We start from the raw sequence: 22687 nt of genomic DNA on the forward strand, positions 1-22687 counted from the left end.
TGAGCATTTCAAGGGCACCAAGGCAATGACTAGGGGGGGCATGGAGGCAATCGCCTTTGTTGCCTCCGTACAGTATCAGGCCCGAGTATGAATCAATGAAAACACTGAATCGTACAGTAAAACTTCTAACGCCATATGTTTGAGGTTATATGCTTTGAAGGTTCAGACTTCTGGTATAAAATAAGTATAGTATAACGATGTCCCTAATCTCTGAAATTTGTTCTTTCATTAATTCAATTTTTCCTTTTAAGTGGCGTTATGTGAAGGGTGAAGGTCATTATTGTTTGTGTACATTAAGCTCTGGCAAAAATATTGACATATACAAATGAATCATTTTATCTTGTGTGAATACCAAATCATACTTTATTCTGCTGTAAACAAATTATAACATTCTGTCCTTATAAAAACATTTAGCAAAAGCTTTTTAGAAACAAATTTGTGGTTTTCTAAAGAAAGCGATGTGCTGCTGTCAGCTCTAAAAGATATTATTAAAGTATGGAACTATCTGTAGATAATGTACAATGACTCCATGCTGGGATTTGGTTTAGATTATAAAATTAAAACTAATATTAATGAGAAACACTAGTTTTTGCAACAGTCTTCTTAAAAATTGTCCGAACGGACAAGAAAGTTGACATTTGATGTTTAAAAGTTTGGAAAAATTGAAAATAAAAATGGAAAAAATAGAGTGATTGCAAAGTTGAGTTTGATAACTGTCTGATTATTTTGTTTTGGTTAGAAACGGGTTGCTACGGCCAGGTCCCGGTCCCGACCCCCACCTTTAAACAAAATTATTAACTTTATGTAGTGGAGTTGGCGTAGTGGTATCTTTTGCCTTCCACCTCTAGGACCCGGTTCGAATCACGCCAGGGGCACTACGTGGATTGGGTTTTCAGTCCGTACCCGACTTCGTTGATTTCCCCTTGAGTAATTTGTTTGTGCTTTTCCTTCCACATCTTAAACTGAAACTTCCTTCCTTGTCTTTTCTCCATTGTGTTCTTGGCAGTACTGTGATTAGAGTCCTTGGCTTCACAATCAGAATAATTGAAATGAAATAATTGAAACAAAATGTAGAAGAGACTTGTCTATAACTTTTATAGTGGCCATTACAATGATTGTTCTATTGTAATTACAAATATACTGTGATCCAGTTATCCTGCTCTTTATCATCTCTTGCCAAACAAGTTCATTTTTAGAGTTTTGGGAACATGTCTAATGGTCAGTGAAATGCGACATGACCTGTCTAGTGTGTCACCGATGCTATGGTCCATCCTGTCAACATTGACTACTTTGTCTGTGATAAGATCACTGGTTGTCTCCGTGATACCATGGAGATAAGATGTATACATGTCATCCTTAAGAACCAGAAGACTACGAGGTTGAAGGAGCAAAGATGAGACATGATGTTGGACTGGTGTCTCAGATGAGGAATCGCCATCCTTACGAGAGAACAAAGTAAAATTTGTTGAGATGTTTCATGTCAAATAAATCATTGAAAGCAGGGAATGCCATCCTTACATCAAGCGTATTTCACAGGTCAGCAATGACTTTTGGCTTGTGCGTGTACGTATAAGTTTATACCAGGCATTCTTCGCTTACTAACACAGAAATTTGGCGCTTGCAAGTAAGCGGAGAATGGTAATCGTAAGCGCAGAGTTCGGCAATAAGCACAGCCATAAAATTGGGCCCAGTATCTGTACACAGGCTCACTTCATACTTCCTGCAAATGCCAATCCGTCAGTTGAAATGTGTCAGTTGAAATGTGTTTAACTCATGCTGTGAAAACAGCCATGTGACGTAAACATTCGCATCCCATTTGCATTGAAAGGAAGTATGAACTGGGCTTTAGACCAATTCTGCTAAGCTGTCAGAAGTAGGCAAGTTATTTGAGATTTCAAGTCCTCAAATCCTCAGGTCAAGGTTGGGTTAATCTAGGTGACAAATCCTCACTCAGGAATGAGGTGTTAGGAAAAAAGGGCTTTATACATTTATAGGAATAATTAGGGTCACCTTAGAAAAAAGCTTTGCACGTTCTAGGCGCAGAGAACATTTCTGTTCCTATCATGCTGTGCTGCTCTGCGACATTATGGAACAATCCTATGCCAGTGAATATGCGCAGAAGCAATTTGAACGCTTCAATGGAACATTCCGGTGGTTCGACAGACTTATTAACTCATCCAATTGGAATATTCCACTCAATCAAACTTTTATAAAGAGGTTCCCTTAACCCTGTTACTATTGGTGCACTCTCCTCTACTGGCTCTTGCCACATATATCACATGAGACTGTGCAGATCAAGTTTATGGCCATGACATGAATCCCTACTCACTGTGAATGAAGATGTTTGTAATAGAATTTACCTGTGCTTTTTGGGGTTGAACAAAGAATTGACTAGAGTGGGATTTGAACCAAAGACCTCCGGATTAACGTGCCGGCGCTCTACCAACTGAGCCATCTAGCCCTACATGCCTGTGATATTTTTTCACACGACTCGGGAAAGTACCGAGTATACAGTGCTAACACACATCGGTGTATGGGTAAAAAAAACAAAATTAATATTAGATCTCTTATAGCCCTATATTGGCGGTGTCCTATTTACCTGTAGAAGCTTTATAGTTGTCAAGTTTTTGATAAAAACCGATGACCTTTGCAGTTTTAGAGCAGTGTCTTACCAACTAAACCAACAAGATTGTCTGGTAGCTAGAGGCAGTTTGAATCCTATGTTTTAGCATGTATTATTACCTGAGTAGATTGATGAGCTGAAGGTTCTTGAGTGGAGTCTCGTCGATGTTGATAAAAGTCCAGTAATGTATGAGAACCGAGACTGATTGTAGTGACTACCGGATGGAACAATGGGCCATCCTCATGAGGCTACAAGCAAATACAAGATCAAGATGTCATTTCAAATTCGGTCATTGAAAAAATATTTCAAAAACTTGTTCCCGGATATTACTTTAAAATACTCAGTGTTCTTAGGAATCAAAAGGGAGGAAATAGATAACTTTTATAGAAATCAGATCATGGGCTAAAATTATTTTATGCTAAAAAATGTTTCTGGTAGTCTTCTTATTGGGTCACTACAAAAGTCCTGTCCAGTGCTCTACACAGTCTCTAAGACGGTAGTTCATGGCTTCCATGTCGTCTTAGGTGCATGGCTCAGGCAGGAGTGGGCAGACTGACAGGTGTTCCTTTGTCTGTTCCTGTCTGCATTCATATGCTGTTTGAAGTAAGCCCCGTCCTAGTTTATGAACTATAAAAACACAATTATTAACCAGAAATGAGGCAAATGTGTTGATAATAAAATATCTGTACATACCATTATACCTTGTCCTGGCTGGTATTCATTAACTAAGACATGGTTAGGAACTAGATCACCGAACACACCAAGATCAGCAACCTTCCGAGTATATACATCAAGCCACTGAAAACAAAAATATTTTGAAAATTCAGTACGATATCATTCCCCATTACTACAAGTCAGTCACAACTGCACCTTCCCTCAAATGTAAGTAAGCCAATTAGAGTCGTACCTGACCTATAATCAGTTGAAAAGTTTAACCTACTGTACTCATGCTATTGTTTTTTTCTCTTCTGTCTTACTCTCTTGTTTTCCATTTTAAAGAGAGTTTAAATCCATTCTAAAGGTTGAAATAAATTGTTTCATTTTGTAAATAAAGCAGTTCGATTTACAAGATTTAAAGGGTTAGTAAGACCATGACTGGAGACATTTCTACAGAAGTTCTGTGAAATGTTAGACAACAAAACCACCAAAACTGGACAAAAAGCTAGTGAGATAATAAAGTATGAAATGAAGTAGTTTTTACCTTTGGAAGTTTCTCTGCTATCATTCCTTTTGGGTGAGGTTGGCCTCCCCAGTTCTGCAGCCTTCGATTTGACAGTTGTTTCCATTTAGGTTTGGGGGCTGAATTTACCTGCATCAAAGAAAGCCAAGAGGGGTAATAACACTGTCACCTCTTTGATAAAGAAGATTTTTATATGAGATCAACACAAAGTGATGTTCTGTAAAGGAAAATCGTTATTTCAATTATGATTTTTGTTTTTGTTTTTTGGAAAGAGTCACAGATCAACAGATCAACAATCACATGACAAACTGTGACTTAGAAAAAAGCAAAATTGTACTTGTTCATGTGATTGAGAGCACTCACTCTGTCTCATGTTTGACCACATGGTACATGTTTACGACTGTAGGTGTGTGCATCACGTTTTCTCAATCAGCCCTTAGCAATAAATGGTCACACTTATCCTTCTTAAGCCGTGTTTGAACCAAGCTCCTTCAGCTATGATGGCTTCAACGACACTACATGTATATGAAGGCTTCAACGACACTATATGAAGGCATCATAGCCTTTAAATATTTAAGCCATGGCCATAGTCCAAGCCCAAGCCATTAATGGCTAATCCTTTGGACTAGACATTGTACATAAATTAACAAATATACAGAAATCTTCCGTTAATATCCCTACCTGGTCTATTAAGTATTTCTCCTCCTCTCTGCTGATGAAGTTTGGAATGTAGTAAGCTGCACTAGGAGCCTATGGATGAGTAGAAAATAAGGTTCAGAATGAAATCAACATAAATTAAACATTCAATCATTATTGAGAATGATATATTATTGTATCTTCCAAACGAAATGAGTTACTGTTAAGCTTCATTAGATAGAAGATCTCTTCCTGCATGTCCTTAGTTGCGATAACGTAACCCTCCTCCTGGCGGCCGTCGGGAGGAGGGTTACGTTATCGCAACTAGCATGTCCTGTACTGTAGACTTAGTCAGACTGTACTCTTGTTTTCTCCAAATTTAACTCTTACCACTAACAGTACACTGACTAACCACACCAGGTAACACTAAATTAATGCTAACATCAGTCACTGAGTTAAGTTTTAACTGTTTTATGTTTATATATCTATAGGGATAGTCGATAGGTTGGAGAGGAGGAAAGATTATTTGTTTAAAATTTGGAAATCTACTACCCTCCTCTGTCAGGGGTGCGTTTTGCTTTCGGTTATTGGCCAGTGGTTAACCAATGGCAAATTCAACCGAAAAAATTATTGGTTACGCCACTAAAACGCACCCCTGATCTCTGATCTGCTGCTGAACTTGTGTAGTTATTATTATAAATAAGGAGTAGCTAAGCTAGAGAAGCGAAGTACTTATGACAGTCATGGCAGTTCGCTATTATGTTTTACAATAACAATGACATTATTTAGTTAGCTTTCAGTTTCAGTTCACTCACAATCACGTGACATACTTATTTCAAAACTTTGTTGAGTTTTACAGTTTATTAAAACAATCATCACCTCCTTCACTTTGAAATCTTCAATGTTATCACACATGTCTAAAGCCCTTTCAAATGTCCTAGAGCAGAGAGCGATCTGATCTGTTCCGATCGTGATGCTTGGTGGTTGTTGTTGTAGAGCAGTCACACACGTGTGTTAGACAACATCAACAAAAAACAATAACATTAACTGTTCATCTCTCCCCAGACTTCTCCAATATTAATTCAAACAAACAAACAAACAAGTCTGCACAAAAAGTGTACAGACTACGTGTTGTTAAACAAAATAATATTATGTACCGCCCTCAAGAGTTGATAACCACGCACATAATGGTAGGCGGGGCTAAGGTGGGCGGGGTGTGCCTATTTTTGTCAAAACTGTGAGACACTGATAGAAACTCCATCTTTGTTAATCACAATTTGTTCCTAAGGACCTTTAAGAAAGTTTTAGCCGGAGGTTAATCACAAAAACCTCAGAAATTATCTGCTATTAACTGTTATTTGCTCATGTACCCCCTCCACAAAAACAACGTTCTTAGTCACATGTTAGACTTGTGAATTATTAAATGGGTAGTGGTAGTGATTACATTTTCAAGACAAGACAAACATTTTGATTTATTTGTTTCAAATTGTCTTCTTGTTTCTTCAATAGATACTGTTCTTAATCCCCAGGGAGCAATTATTTTGCCAGTCAAAACAAATATTGACGGTTAAACATTAGTTTAATAATAAAATGATTTAGTAACCCCCTTCAAAATTATAGTCTCACCCGTATCTTGTGGTCGGGGCTTTTAAATGCAAACAAACGAGGTGCCGCGAAAATTTGGAAGACTCTTCTATTTTTTCTTTAGATTAGACGTCATGACTTTTGCTCAAAAAAAAACAAAGGTTTTCACAGGAGTTCCGAGGGTAAACTACTGAAAAACGTGTGTTGGTGAGTTGATAATGTTCTTGTTTATTAAAGTAAGGTGTTAGAAAGATTTTTCATCGGTGAAACTTTGAGAAATTTAGGGGTGTTTTCGGCACAAAATGCAAAGATTAAAAACCGCATCCCATTTGTATTTGTAATCCGTATTCAGTTTAGACACGTAACCTTCTTTGCCAAATAAGTTGTCTCCTCAACGACAGCAGCAACAGCAATGATGATGCATTTTGGCCAATGTCTAGTCCACCTTGTTTGGATGTTCATGGCTCGATCTATTTAAGTAAAAAGTTAAACATGATAAATCAACATTTGAACATTCAATTTCAACAGATAACTTGTTGGTCATTGGTGTCTCTCCCCCCCCCCCCCCCCAGCAAAGCCAAAATCACTGTTTAGCATGGTTAGTGTTAGTGTTGGCAGTGTTATGTTAGTGTACGTTACATTTATTGACTTTGATTTTACGTTGTCCTGAATATTTTAACCTCCACCACAGAAACATCATCCTAAAAATTGCATTTCCCCTGAAAGTGAATAAATAGTGATGTTCGTGATAAGTCAAAATGATTAAAATTTCAAAATGGGGGAAAGTTTGTAATCCTTTTACCTAACTAAATGTAAAGGAATATCTAGACTCATTATTTGCTATATCATGTAAAATTTTGCGCTCGATGCAATAATTTCCTCAACGATTTTTTTGTTTACTCGTTTGTTAGAATATGTATTCAATTCAATCGATTGGGTAAAATATATGGGAAAAGTTGAAAAGTGTAAAATAGTTTTCATAATCATAAGGTAAAGAGGACCAGTTTACAAAAAGAAATTCTCCCCCACCTAACTCTCCCCCTTCTGTCCTCCATCCTGTCTCCTCTCTCATCTTAAATCGCAGTCGGACTTTCCTTCCCTTTTTTTAATCATTCTCTAGTGGGCTTATGTTAAATTTTCAATTAATGTTCTCATTGACATCAGCAGAAATAAGCTTAATTTTCAACAAAAATATACAATCCGACACTCGGTGGTGAGGGGGGGGGGCGGGGTCTGGGGGGTCATCACCAGCATTTGTAACCACCCATCAATGCATACTGATTTGTACATAAAACCTCTTTCAGAGATTCAGCTAACTGTTCCTCGAAATCAAGTGCAGGGAGTCACCTCTACTGACATTGATGAAGGCTACATAGTATAAAGGAGAGCAACATGTATAACAACGTCAATAATGACATCAAGACGGTGGCTGTTCATCTGTGGATCATGACCGAACAACCTAGCAATTGGTTGTCTTCAAATGACAGTAAGATTTCTTCTACTATGTGTTTGTCTTGCTATTTTGGTGTTTTCACCTTTTGGTAATTCGAATTTGCAAGCCATTTGCAGATTAGATTCATTCTGAAAGATACCTCACTGATTTTGTTTTAAATAATTTGTTTTTATGAGAGATTGTCTAACATCACAAGGCCAAAGACGGCCCCTTTTAAAGGCAGTGGACACTAATTGGTAATTACTCAAAATAATTATCAGCATAAAACCTTACTTGGTAACGAGAAATGGGGAGAGGTTGATGGTATGAAACATTGTGAGAAACGGCTCCCTCTGAAGTGACATTGTATTCGAGAGAGAAGTAATTTTCCACGAATTTGATTTCGAGACCTCAAGTTTAGAACTTGAGGTCTCGAAATCAACCATCTAAACGTACCCAACTTCGTGTGACAAGGGTGTTTTTTCTTTCATTATTATCTCGCAACTTCGACGACCAATTAAGCTCAAATTTTCACAGGTTTGTTATTTCATGCATATGTTGAGATATACCAAGTGAGAAGACTGGTCTTTGACAATTACCAATAGTGTCCACTGTCTTTAAGGTGAGAGCTACACTTAACTGCCCCAAGGGCATGTTGCCACCTACTCCTGGGGCGGACATAGCCTGGGTAACCGCCTTCACAGTCCGTAAGGGCGTACACATATCATCCTTATGAGCCTGGCTGGTAGAACAGAATGCTCATACATTCCTGACTTTTATGAATAAATGATGGTTATGTACCATGGTACCTTGCTCAAGGGCATGAGTGTCGTGACAGGGATTTCAACCAACATAGCTTGTTTCTGGTGTCCTACATTGTAAACCACTCGTCCACGCCACGCCACAACTAAAGTGATAATAAAGTTCAGACCAGCACAAATTCACATGAGAACATTATTTCTGGTGTTTGTTATTCCCCTCAAACAAAATTGTTATTCCATCAAGACTTAGGCCGTGTCCGAATTGGCGACTTCGGCTACAGCTACGTCTGCCTATCCTTCAACACTGACAGACGCGCTGATCTAGCCGTAGCTGTAGACGAAGTCGCCAATTCGGACACGGCCTAAGATACAAAGTTCCCTGGAATTGGGTTTTGCTGGTTTGTAATCATAAATGTTGAAAATTGTACGTTTTTTTGCCAGGCTTATTAGCATCTCCAAAGAAATCTACCCGCCACCAAGTAGATATTTAGAGAATGATCTACGGTAAATGAGCTGCATTCTGGTAGTTTCCTAAAGAAGGACACAGGTAAGTACATGTACACTCTTATCATTCATGTAGATTCAAAAGTTTAGCTCTCTAGCAATTGTGGAGAATGTCAAGTTACGATCTGTTTTAAAGGCAGTGGACACTATTGGTAATTACTCAAAATATTTATTAGCAAAAAACCTTACTCGGTAACGAGTAATGGGGAGCTGTTGATGGGATAAAACACTGTGAGAAACGGCTCCCTCTGAAGTAACGTAGTTTTCAAGAAAGAAGTAATTTTCCACGAACTTGATTTCGAGACCTCAAGCATCTGAAAGCACAAACTTCGTGTGACAAGGGTGTTTTTTTCTTTCCTAGTTATCTTGCAACTCCGACGACCAATCAAGCTCAAATTTTCATAGGTTTGTTATTTTATGCATATGTTGAGATACAGCAAGTGAGAAGACTGGTCTTTGACAATTACCAATAGTGTCCAATGTCTTTAAACACTGAGGTATCAGTAATGTTCTAATGGTATTACAATGTGTTTCAGATCATTTAAAGATGTCTTACTATCTTATGTGGCAATCATTTCAGAGTTTACATGCTGGATTGCGTTTTTCGGTCAGCTATAAAAGAGTTTGGGACATTCCTTTAAAACGCTTTATGCTGACTAGTCCTAATGCTGACTGCTTATCAAGACAGAAATTTTGCATTTCCTGTATTTGCTAGATTAGTTTTATTCTGAGAGCTCACAGGTAATTAGGGTCATCAATCATCAAGAAAACTGTTTCAGGTGTTTGTCGTGCTCAAAAATTACAGTAACTGATTTTGATTGCAACAATCAAATTTAATCCTAGTATGCACAGGTTTCTCCAAAATATCAATTGCAATTTTCGATGTTGGTTTACTGTATTTATTGAAGGTAAAAATAATTGATCTAAAACACACTTTGGTCATGATGCAAAAAAAAAAAAACTAAACTGTAAATATTGGATTTTGTTTTGTGTTGCAGTCACTGTTCAGTCACCAGGCTTACCATCTTTAAAGACATCGACCCGTCAACAAGTACATGTAGATGTCCAAGACCAACCATGATCAAGGAACTGCACTCTCAAGTAACGGGTAAATTCCATTGGTTTGGGATTTGGGTCATAAATATACTGCATGCCATTTGATAGATTTTTTGCATTCCGAGGACTCAATGATTATAAAGTTCATACCAGTGGAAGTGTCATGGCCGAGCGGTTGAGAGCACCGAATTCAAACTCTGGTGTTTCTGATCAGCAGAGTGTGCGTTCGAATCCCGAAAGTCGTGACACTTGTGTCCTTAAGCAAGACACTTCTCCATTGCTTTGTCCTTCGGATGGGACGTTAAGTCAGTGGTCCCATGTGTTATGTAACACATGTTAAATAACCCAGTGCACGTATCGAAAAACATTACATGGTGTAATCAGAGATAGGTCTCATAATTCAAACCTAGTCCCCATCTTGCAGGAAATACTGTAGTCACTGAGTGACGGACATGTGCGCTATATAAGAAGCCACAATTATTTTTATTATTATTAGCACCAATCCTCAAGAGAACTTTTTCAGGCAATTGACACCCCCCCTCCAACATTGTCCAATTACTGTATTTTGATTGCAACAATCTAATTTATCTTGATAAATATGCAAAAAATCCTCTGGATACTAGTTTTTCTGTTATTATTGTTGGTGTTCTGCAAGTATTTTTGATTGGAAGTAATTACAAAGTCCTGTTGAGATAAACATGTACTACCTAAAACTGAACTGTTTGAGTGATTTATAATGTTTTCAATCGCTCATTTTGCATTAACTACATTTTTGTTTGTGTTTAAGTCATCAGGTTTCCATCTCCAAAGATGTCTACCACTCAACAAGTAGGCCCTAGATGTCCGAGACCGGCCTGTGATAATATAACCACCCTCAAAAGGTAAAGTCCTCAATAATGAAATCACGTATTTTCACCCGTTCTCAAATTGGGTTCTCAAGAAGTTAAACAGAAAATAGTTTAAGTGATTTTCTTGGAGTAAATATGTCTATGTGTTGTTTTGCAACCATTTAAACGCACTGTACACCTTTGGTAGTTGTCAAAGACCAGCTTTCTCACTTGGTCTATCTCAACCTGTGTATAAGATCAACCTGTGAAAGTTTGAACTCAATTGGTCATCGAAGTAGCGAGAGATTAATTAATGGAAGAAAATGCACCCTTGTTGCACAAGTTGTGTGGGTTCAGACGCTTGATTTCGGGACCTCAAAATCTAATTCTGAGGTCTTGACAGCAAATGCAAATAATTATTTGAGTGGAAAATTACGTCTTTCTCAAAAACAATGTTACTTCAGAGGAGCCATTTCTCACAATGTTTTCAATACCAATGAGTAAATACCAATAGTGTCCAGTGCCTTTAAACTGATTGCTCTTGAGAGATAATGTCTTTAAGTTGTTGAAACTGTGGAAACAAAATGAACCTTGAACTGCAAGCCCTCTGATTTTGTGAATCCCTCCTTACCCAAAATTGTCAATGATTAAGCTTTGCCCTTCGTTCCTTGACAATTTTGCTGGAATGTCAACCACCCTTTCATTACTTATTGACGTCAAAGTAAACCTTTATTGTGTTCTTTGTTTGCATGATGCAGCAGGGGCTGTCATCTCCACCGAGATCTGCTCATCAACCAAGTAGATGTCTGAGACCTGCAGTGGATGAGCTTCCTAACCATTTACAAAGAGTCTGATAAATGAACTGCTCTCTCCTTGATAAAAGGTAAGGAAAACGTTTGAACATGGAAACAGTTATTTAGTTTTCTTTTATCAAATTAAGCATTCCCTTCTTTAGGTAGATCCAGCTTCTAAATACTGATTTCATGTGGGACAAGGAGGAGGGGCAAGTGAGATGCAAATAAATGGTTTAAGACACAGGCATTTGCCCTTAGGGGGTGGGGAAACTGCCCTTCCGAAGTCAGTTAAAAGAATGGAGAATAATCGGGCACAGCAAAAAGAACAGAAGATTGGACACAAAAAGCGAAAACAACCTTTTGCCCAGTTTAAGAAAGTGCCACTGTTGGGTGTTTGTACCTGTGTACAATTTCTGGTAAGTTAACCCCCTCTGCCCTAGGCTCCTTCAAGATAGGGTCATAGATTTGGTTTTAATAGATAATAAATTTGCATTGGGGATAAAGAATAATAATTTTGGTTTTTACCCATACACCGCTGTGCCTTAGCACTGTATACTCAGTAATTTCAGAGTCCTGTGAAAAAATATCACAGGCATATTACTTGGGTGGGATTTGAACCCACGACCCTTGCAATTCTAGAGCAGTGTCTTACCAACTAGACTACCGAGGTTGCCCGGTAGCTAGAGGCAGTTAGAACCCTTGGGGTTTTGTCAATGTAATTATTTTATAGGAAAAGTTAAAAGGACGCAATTCAAGTCACCAGTGAAAGCTACAGTGTCTACTACTAGTTGAAACAAAAATTTACAAAAATAAAATTTTGTATTAATTTCATCAAGAACGTTGAATCAATCCACGTTTAGTGAGGTGACAGCAGGCACCAACTGCATCTCTGGCTCCAGCATTTGTAAACAAGGGACACCCATCCTCACAATCTGAGAAATGAATCATTCATGAATCGGTTTTCAAATTCTAATGTTTTTTGGGGTATCCAAACCATATTACTTGGAAGGGAATTCCAAGTAAGGGTTTGTGGCATAAATTGTTTTGAACCAATTTACTAATCTCTAACCCTACCTTTAACCAAAGCAAATCAACAACTGTAGCACAGCCACCAATTCAGACATGACAGCGTCAGCCATATTGCATGGTTCCATTTGTGTATAGCCGAGTCTAAACTTCCTTTTATTTTATTCCTTGAATTTTCAGTTCCGACCGTCCTAGATCTTGGAGGGACGGGTGACGATGAAACTCCAGAGATTGAAACTGACCGAGTTAGTCACGGCAGTTTCTTTGATGAGCCTTTCCGTTCCATTAACAGGTAACTAACTATAGCTCCATAAAACAATGTCTGTGACAATTTCTTTTAAATTGCTTAGACACTAGATGTCTAAACAGGGCCTAATTTCATAGAGCTGTTTAAGCAGAACTTTTGTTGAACATTTTCTGCGAGCAACATTAAGTAGTCTTCTGACGATGACTAGAGTAAGCTAGTCGAAACGTTGAGACCATTTCAGAACTGACTCTGCGGCAGTACAGTTAATTACGATCCTATAAGCTAAAGTAGTAGTCCAGTCTATTTTCTATACCATCCGCCCCGGTAATAGTTAAAAAGCAGGACAGTTCTTTTCAGAACTGAGAAGTCTCCTGAACCTCCGATTATCTATTCTGCGGCAGTAGAATAAAGCAAGACAGTTCTCTAAGAACAAACTCTACCTGGCAAGTAGAGACACACATGGTGTTACCGCAAATCAAATATACATTGATACCTCACCATGCAATGCCTCAAATCCTATATAACATTAAGTAGGATACCAGTGACATGTGTGGTACATGTCAATGGTATTTTAGCTGGTAATCTAATTCTTGTAAGCTTTGTGTTAATGTTATAGGCTTAGCAACTTTTTGTGCTTAAGCAAATTCATGAAATCAAGCCTTGGTGTTCCGTGGCTTTGTTCCCCACACTCACAACAGGGCCATTATTTATAAATCCTGTAGGTACAAAAAAAACTTGCTTAACATAAAAAAAATACTTGCTTAGCAGAAAGAGTTTCTGCTTAGCAGCTTAATGAAATTGGGCCATGGTGTCAAAGGAGTGGCTGTACCCCCTACTTGTTGAGAATAATCTCAGCTCTGGCAATTCCAACAACAAAAATTGTCCTCAAATAGAAACCTGGCACAAAAAACTTACCAAAGAACCATACCTTCACAGGTACCCATTTACCCCTGGGTGGATAAAAGCAATTATAGTTGAGTGTCTTGCTTATGGACACAAGTTTCAAAACTGGGATTCGAACCCATACTCTGCTGAACAGAAGCACCAGAGCTTGACTCTGGTGCTCTTATTTCCTCGGCCAAGACACACCCCTTTCACAGAATATTGTTTGACTCCCATTTAGGATAGCTACAGGACACGCCATTTTCAGATGAAGTCCACCTCTCCAGAAGTAGATGCATGATTGGAATGCAGCCCAGCTTCAAGATTCAACAATGTCTTCTCCATCGACAGGTAAATTTGAAACCTTTCATTTGAAATGTATAAGATATTTGAAGGCAGGTTGGTGATACTAGGCTTTGAGAAAAATATTTCAACATGTACTAACCACTTACCACTGGGTTAAAATCCCGGTTGTGGCATTTCAACATGTACTAACCACTTACCACTGGGTTAAAATCCCGGTTGTGGCATTTCAACATGTACTAACCACTTACCACTGGGTTAAAATCCCGGTTGTGGCATTTCAACATGTACTAACCACTTACCACTGGGTTAAAATCCCGGTTGTGGCATTTCAACATGTACTAACCACTTACCACTGGGTTAAAATCCCGGTTGTGGCATTTCAACATGTACTAACCACTTACCACTGGGTTAAAATCCCGGTTGTGGCATTTCAACATGTACTAACCACTTACCACTGGGTTAAAATCCCGGTTGTGGCATTTCAACATGTACTAACCACTTACCACTGGGTTAAAATCCCGGTTGTGGCATTTCAACATGTACTAACCACTTACCACTGGGTTAAAATCCCGGTTGTGGCATTTCAACATGTACTAACCACTTACCACTGGGTTAAAATCCCGGTTGTGGCATTTCAACATGTACTAACCACTTACCACTGGGTTAAAATCCCGGTTGTGGCATTTCAACATGTACTAACCACTTACCACTGGGTTAAAATCCCGGTTGTGGCATTTCAACATGTACTAACCACTTACCACTGGGTTAAAATCCCGGTTGTGGCATTTCAACATGTACTAACCACTTACCACTGGGTTAAAATCCCGGTTGTGGCATTTCAACATGTACTAACCACTTACCACTGGGTTAAAATCCCGGTTGTGGCATTTCAACATGTACTAACCACTTACCACTGGGTTAAAATCCCGGTTGTGGCATTTCAACATGTACTAACCACTTACCACTGGGTTAAAATCCCGGTTGTGGCATTTCAACATGTACTAACCACTTACCACTGGGTTAAAATCCCGGTTGTGGCATTTCAACATGTACTAACCACTTACCACTGGGTTAAAATCCCGGTTGTGGCATTTCAACATGTACTAACCACTTACCACTGGGTTAAAATCCCGGTTGTGGCATTTCAACATGTACTAACCACTTACCACTGGGTTAAAATCCCGGTTGTGGCATTTCAACATGTACTAACCACTTACCACTGGGTTAAAATCCCGGTTGTGGCATTTCAACATGTACTAACCACTTACCACTGGGTTAAAATCCCGGTTGTGGCATTTCAACATGTACTAACCACTTACCACTGGGTTAAAATCCCGGTTGTGGCATTTCAACATGTACTAACCACTTACCACTGGGTTAAAATCCCGGTTGTGGCATTTCAACATGTACTAACCACTTACCACTGGGTTAAAATCCCGGTTGTGGCATTTCAACATGTACTAACCACTTACCACTGGGTTAAAATCCCGGTTGTGGCATTTCAACATGTACTAACCACTTACCACTGGGTTAAAATCCCGGTTGTGGCATTTCAACATGTACTAACCACTTACCACTGGGTTAAAATCCCGGTTGTGGCATTTCAACATGTACTAACCACTTACCACTGGGTTAAAATCCCGGTTGTGGCATTTCAACATGTACTAACCACTTACCACTGGGTTAAAATCCCGGTTGTGGCATTTCAACATGTACTAACCACTTACCACTGGGTTAAAATCCCGGTTGTGGCATTTCAACATGTACTAACCACTTACCACTGGGTTAAAATCCCGGTTGTGGCATTTCAACATGTACTAACCACTTACCACTGGGTTAAAATCCCGGTTGTGGCATTTCAACATGTACTAACCACTTACCACTGGGTTAAAATCCCGGTTGTGGCATTTCAACATGTACTAACCACTTACCACTGGGTTAAAATCCCGGTTGTGGCATTTCAACATGTACTAACCACTTACCACTGGGTTAAAATCCCGGTTGTGGCATTTCAACATGTACTAACCACTTACCACTGGGTTAAAATCCCGGTTGTGGCATTTCCTTTAAATGAACAAAGCACTTTTGCTTCATCCTCTGGAAGGTTAACACAGCTGTAGGTCTTGCTTGTAAACATGTAACAGAACCAAAACTTTAGGGAAAAATTGAAACTTGAAAAAAGGGCCCCAAATTGTAAAAACGTCAAGGGGTAAGTCCAGGCATTTTGTCAAATTTTGAGTACTGATTTTATGCTCTAAAATGATCCAGTAGGCAAACAGAAACTAGGCCCAAAAGCTTGCTAAGCACACGAAAACCTTGCTTAGCAGAAACAGGTTACCAGTCCAAATTCCATAGTTTAAAGTTTACACTGTTAAGACTAGTGCACTGTTTATTTATTTTCCTTTGTGAAAGAGTTTGCTAAGCATTATTTTTTGCTGTATCCCCCACTTGTTTAGAATCCCCTCACTCTAGCAACTCCAATAAAAAAAAACTTGTTTCTCTTACAGAAACCAATGCCTACCAGCAGATGATGCAGAGCTCTCAAGGGTTGGCTAAGCTTAAAGATCTGGATGGTCTGGGAGACAGCGAGTAGGGGGACGAGGATGGTTCATCCGATGATGAAGAAGATGATGAGATTGAGAAGGCTAACAGACTTTCTCCTGAGACCCCACCTTCATCCAGAAACAAGTACGTGGATAAACAAGTTCCATTATGAATTGAGCTTTGTGTTCCCTTAAATCATATTTTAAATAATAATAATAATTGGTTTTTATATCACGCTTTTCACCCGGGAACTGCTTCTCAAAGCGCTCCAACATTATAACCCTGGATCACCGGGTCATTTAGTTCATTTAGCTCCCTGCGGAGTATGCAGCCTGTGCAACAAATATTATAATCATTATTGGTTTATTAAAAACGATCAAACATTGCAGCCAAAGGCTGAATTGAGTTTAAAATACAGAGATTTATAAAAATAGATATGTTGAACTTTACCCCCCCCCCAAAAAAAAAAAAAAACATAAAAACATCTTGTGTTTACATACAATTTGTTTTTTATACATTAAAAAGTAAATTGGCTTGTGCCAGTGACTTATGTATATCAAATAATTGCAAAGCACATAATAAGAACAATGTGAAACATAAAAAGCACTCAATCACAAGAACCATCTCTGCCCTCACAGGTACCCGTTTACCCCTGGTGGAGAGAAGCAATTATAGTTGAGTGTCTTGGTCAGGGACACAAGTGTCACGACCAGGACTTGAACCCAAACTCTGCTAAACAGAAACACCAGAGCTTGAGTTCGGCGCTCTTATCTCCTCAGCCAAGACACACCCCTTTCACAGAATGTTGTTTTTATTTTGTTCCCATTTAGGCTAGCCGCAGAAACGCCATTGTCAGATGGAGTCTACCTCTTCAGATGTAGATGCTTGATGTGAGGGCAGCCCAGCTTAAGATTCAACAACGTCTTCTCCATCAGAAGGTAAATTCATAAACCTTTAGTTTGACATTTTAGACAGTTTGATGATGCTATAGGCTTTGGGAAAATAGTAAACATGTACTAACCCTTCCAACTGGGTTCAAATCCTGGTTGTGGCGTGTAATTTTGATGAGCAAGGCACTTTTGCTTCATCCTCTGGAAGGTTCATACATCTGTAGGTCTTGTATGTAACACATGTAAAAGAACTCAGAACACTCGCAGTGAAAGTGAGGGGCTTGTTCCCGTGTCTGGTATGGTTTGGCAGCAAGTTCTCTTTGTTCAAGTGTCGTTATAGACCTATTCAGTAGTTTCCATTTCACAAAATATTGTTCATATTTTATTCCCATTTTAGGCTAGCTGCAGACACGCCATTGTCAGATGGAGTCTACCTCTCCAGAAGTAGATGGGAATACAGCCCAGCTTAGGATTCAACGATGTCTTCTCCATCAACAGGTAAATTTATGACAAACATCAATTTGAAATGGATCAAGAGATTTTGAGCATGAATTCAAGTATTTCTTGTTCTAGGGATGAAAATTCTCTGCTGTGAAACCACAATGAAATCTCAATGAAGAGCAGGTTTTGGCTGAAATTCTCAAGCCATGCTTGAAGGGAATTGCAATTTGTTAAAAAAGGAGTCTCCAGACTGGCCTTGGTGCCAGACTCATATATTTGGGGTTGGGAAAGGGCAACTGAGAGGCAAAGAAATGATTTGTATATCTGATTTTCACTGAATCAAACACATTGGCAAGAGTGATTAGTAGGAGCACCAATATAGGGCTGTTGCTCAGTTGGTGTAGCACCGACATTTTCAAGTCCCGCTTTAGTAAACTTTTCTTTGCTCAACCCAAAATCATTACAAATTTACCAAGTAAACCAAGTCAGTTTTTCTTGTAGTTTATTACTTGTAGATTTTGTTTAACTCAATATGTAATTGATGTAATTTATTTGTATTTTGAAGGTGTGCCATCTGCAGATGATATCTACCTGTCGATTCCTGAGACCTGCAAGTGCTCATCAAGTGCCTTTCAACCGAACAGAGGTATATGTTAAATCCTTGTGGATGGTTTTCACTAACATCAAAAAGTGGTCTGTTTTTGCAGCACTTATACAACATAATATCTCACATGCCACAACATTAATGGGGAAATTATGCGGACGCCAGTCCAACCCATTTTGCGTGGCTGGTCCCTACAGATTGATTACAGATTTAAAAAATAGTAAACATGTTTTTGATTAACACCCCTTCCTTAAAGCATACCGCCTATGGTGAATTATCAAAAGTTGGTTGTATGGTACAGATATGGATGTTTTGTAGATCAGTTTAAGATGGAAATATTAAATAAAGTATTTGAAGTTTTGTGTAACACTAATTATATAGTTTGCAGTGAATATTATTGAGATATTATGCTGAAGAACCAGAAAGTTTGCTGAACTTCTAAGGTCGTTCTAAAAAAAACCAATAATTTTTACGCACATAATTTTTGGAACTTTTTAAAGCATTACAATGTTTAAGGCTTCAGGGTTTAGAGGGGAGCAACGATAATGGAAACATAAAATATCGTTAAGGCATTCAAAATATCAAGTAATCGTGGATACTGGTTGATTTCATTTGTAAGACAGTTAAGACAATGATGTAGCGTAAATCCCTGATGCAATCTTACATCTCAGGAATGTTATTGTACAAAGTAAGCTCATCATTTACATTGTGTATTTTTAACTCCTGAAGTTGGATATCAATAAACATTAGACAATCCTTACCAGGATGATTAAATTTATCTGATTAAAAAAGCACTCTGTATGGTGCACTTAATTTATTCCACAAGTTTAATTTAAAAGGGGTCCCATTATATTGTCAACTATTAAGGTTTCTTGATAGACAAAGACCAATCAATTGAAATGTTAAAACAAAATAAAAATCAACTCAAAAGTTTACATTTTGTGAAAAATGTGTCCTTCACAAGTCATTAGGTCTTGTTTGTGACTGGCCACTGGTAAAACCTCATACTTTGACCCAACATTAAAAGATGATACTTTTAAACTTTATTTTGAAAGTGACAAGGTACACTGTATTTCTCATTTGATCAGAGTGCTGGAAATCTCATATAAGTCCCTGGGGGCCAATGTTGATCTTTTCATGGGTTTTACATATTTTTTGTAATTGCAAAAAAAGATTAATTTTACAGACAAATCAAAACCAGGAATGTACACATAATATCTGGGACAATACTTGATTATGGTTTACTATATCTCATTAGTTGACATTTTTACTGGTGAATATACTTTGGCACAAAGCACCAACTTATTTGCCTTTAGAACACTTTTAGAAATGAATGTTTTTATTCAACTACACCGATAAAAAGTTGTGAAAGACAGTTTTCCCTAAATCATACGATGTTTAAAAAAAATTAATACAAAAAAGCAAAAAGCAAAGTTGTGTGACAACATATTAATTGCAGATTGTGTAAAAAACAAACATCTTAGCTACATTAGCTTAACATGAAAACCTAACTTGATGACAAGTTTGAATGTTGAGATGTATGAATTTACCTTTTCCAAACAAATTTAATACATTACTGTGCGTTTTGTTTGAACAATTTACCTCAAAATCAATAGGCTTAAACAAAAGTTGTATACAAAAACTTTAACGGGACAAAAATTAAAATGTAAAAATTATGCCTCAAAATGGTACTAAAGATTTAGGATTTACCCAAACAAATGTTGAAGTTTTTAGAAAACTTTGTTCAAAAGTATATTCACCAGTAAAAATGTAAACAAATGAGATATAGTCAATTAATTATTGATATGCAAATAAAACTTTGTCAAGATAGTGTAGGAATTATCACTCTTAAAAGATTTAATGTTGTTTGGCTAAAGTAAATTAATACTCTATTCAAAAATTATATTGTTTGTAATTAATTATTTGGAGTTGTCAAATAAAAAGATTCTATAAAGGTAGCAAGAAATATCTCTCATTTCCTTATTTTATGTGCTATTTTTGTACATGTAATGTGTTATGATTAGAAGTTTAAAGATACTATTTGGACTAGAGCTAAACAGATTTGTTCAGTTTAATGAAAACAACGAAGTTACTTGTCCTTTAAATTTTACCACCTTTAATTCATTCCTTAGAATAAACCATATCAATATTAAAAGTTCTACCCCTTTAAACTTAATCTGAGAAAAATGATTAAAAAACCTTTACTATAAATTTACAACCCTTTAAATACCTTTGGAAGGACAGGTTCTTCCATTAACAAAAAGTAATGTATGAACACCTTTAAGTACATTATTAAAATATATGTACTGTCACTTTAAATCAAGTCCATCCAGAAAAGCGCAATAAAGTCCCTTTAATTAATCCCTAAATTTTAAATTCACCACACCTTTAAGACTCCAAAACCCACACCTTCAAATCATACCTTAAAATAAACCATTTCAATGAAAAAGTTCCACCCCTTTAATCTTAATTTGAGAAAAACTATTTAAAAACCTTTACGACAAAATGACAACCCTTTAAATACCTTTTGAAGATTCTACCCTTAACAACAAAACATAGTCAAGAGCACCTTTAATTAAATACCCTAATAAATTGAGTTTGTAGTACCACTTTAAAGAAATATATGAGCACCTTTAAATTCCTTAATAAAAGTAAGTTAGTACTACCACTTTAAATCAAGCCAAACAATGATGTCCACAATTAGTAGTTTGTAGTACCACTTTAAATATATACATGAGCACCTTTAAGTTCCTTAATAAAAGGATCTCATACTACCACTTTAAATCAAGCCCAACAATGAAGTCCCATGAATCTCTACCCCCACCCCCCATTATGAATACACTAGTCTCCATCTCCATCACCCGCAGTCCAACCATCTCAATCCAGCAACCCCTCGCCCGCATCCCATCATGATAACTATCAGGCTAGACCCCTCCGTCCTCCAAGCCTATAGACCAAGAGTCAGCCAACTTGCCCAACCCTAACCCCATCTCCCCATAAACTCAAATCACTCCTACCATCACCCAAGCCCTCATCCCAACCAGCCCATCCCACTCTCCTACCATCACCCCAAGCCCTCATCCCAAACAGTCCAGCCAATTACTCCCACACCATCACCCAAGCCCTCATCCCAAACAGCCCATCCCACTCTCCTACCATCACCCCAAGTCCTCATCCCAAACAGTCCAGCCAATTACTCCCACACCATCACCCCAAGTCCTCATCCCAAACAGTCCAGCCAATTACTCCCACACCATCACCCAAGCCCTCATCCCAAACAGCCCATCACCCTAAGCCCTCATCCCAAACAGTCAAGCCCATCACCCCTACCATCACCCCAAGTCCTCATCCCAAACAGTCGAGCCCATTACTCCTACCATCACCCCAAGTCCTCATCCCAAACAGTCGAGCCCATTACTCCTACCATCACTCCAAGCCCTCATCCCAAACAGTCAAGCCCATTACCCCAAGCCATCATCCCAACTCTTCCAGCCCACTGGCTGACTGACTGCCCAGCATCCTCCCAGCCCATCACCCCAAGCCCGAACCCTTACTCCAAAACAGCAAAGCCCTCTTAGCAACCTCCTTGGCCCCTCAGCACTTAGAAATTTTACTCCTCCAGCCAAGCTCCAAGGCCCTTGGTAGGCCCTTGGTCAGCCTTCAGATCAGCTAGAAATCCAAGGGTTGAGCCAGGGAAAAATAAATTCTGAAATATTTTCTAAGTCAGCCATTTTTAACTTCATCACTCCAAAAACCGTTAGATTTTTATAACAGCTCAGTAGCACAGCAGTGAGAGAGAGTGCTTACAGAGTGGAAGGTCCCCGGTTCAAGCCCTGCACATTTTTATCAGAATTATAAAAAAAGTCTTTTTTTAATGGTAAAAGGGTCCCCGGAGGGATTTGAACCCACCCTGCTCACAGCTCCAGGATTCCTGGGGCTGTGAGCTAGCCCGCTGCGCTACGGCGGCTCTTGAAAAAATTTGCTCGGAACTAATATTTAAACCTTAGAATGGAAAGGCCGAATCAAAAAAAAATTGAGATGCACCCTATGACCTTTGACCTTAGCAAGAGTCACAAGAAGAAAAATAGAATAAAGACATGTCAGTTGGTGTACGTTAAATAAAGGTTTATTTACAAAACAAAAATAAACACAAATTTTACCAGATGTGTTAAACGAGTAAAACTATAGACCATTAACACTACATTAAATATTAAGTAGTTTAACATTAGAAAGTTACAGAGTATAATACAAAAGATTTAACAGAATTACTTTAACTTATTTGTTACCACATGTGTGTGTTTAAACAACAAGTTTTAGTGCGTCACAATAAAAGTTTTATCTAACAATGTA

General features: G+C 38.2%; 1 protein-coding gene across 1 annotated transcript; it reads right to left on the reverse strand.

Annotated features, from left to right (window-relative positions):
- Positions 1-5506, reverse strand: LOC117293503 (alpha-ketoglutarate-dependent dioxygenase alkB homolog 6-like). Its single transcript, XM_033775852.1, has 6 exons — positions 5319-5506; positions 4485-4553; positions 3825-3932; positions 3317-3421; positions 2743-2871; positions 1-1439 (listed from the first exon to the last, which is right to left on the reverse strand). The coding sequence occupies exons 1-6, from the start codon at positions 5352-5354 to the stop codon at positions 1167-1169; spliced, it is 720 nt and encodes a 239-aa protein (XP_033631743.1). The 5' UTR covers positions 5355-5506; the 3' UTR covers positions 1-1166.
- Positions 5507-22687: the final 17181 nt, after the last annotated feature.

The sequence above is a fragment of the Asterias rubens genome, chromosome 1, assembly GCF_902459465.1.
Source record: "Asterias rubens chromosome 1, eAstRub1.3, whole genome shotgun sequence".
Taxonomy (NCBI): Eukaryota; Metazoa; Echinodermata; class Asteroidea; order Forcipulatida; family Asteriidae; genus Asterias; species Asterias rubens.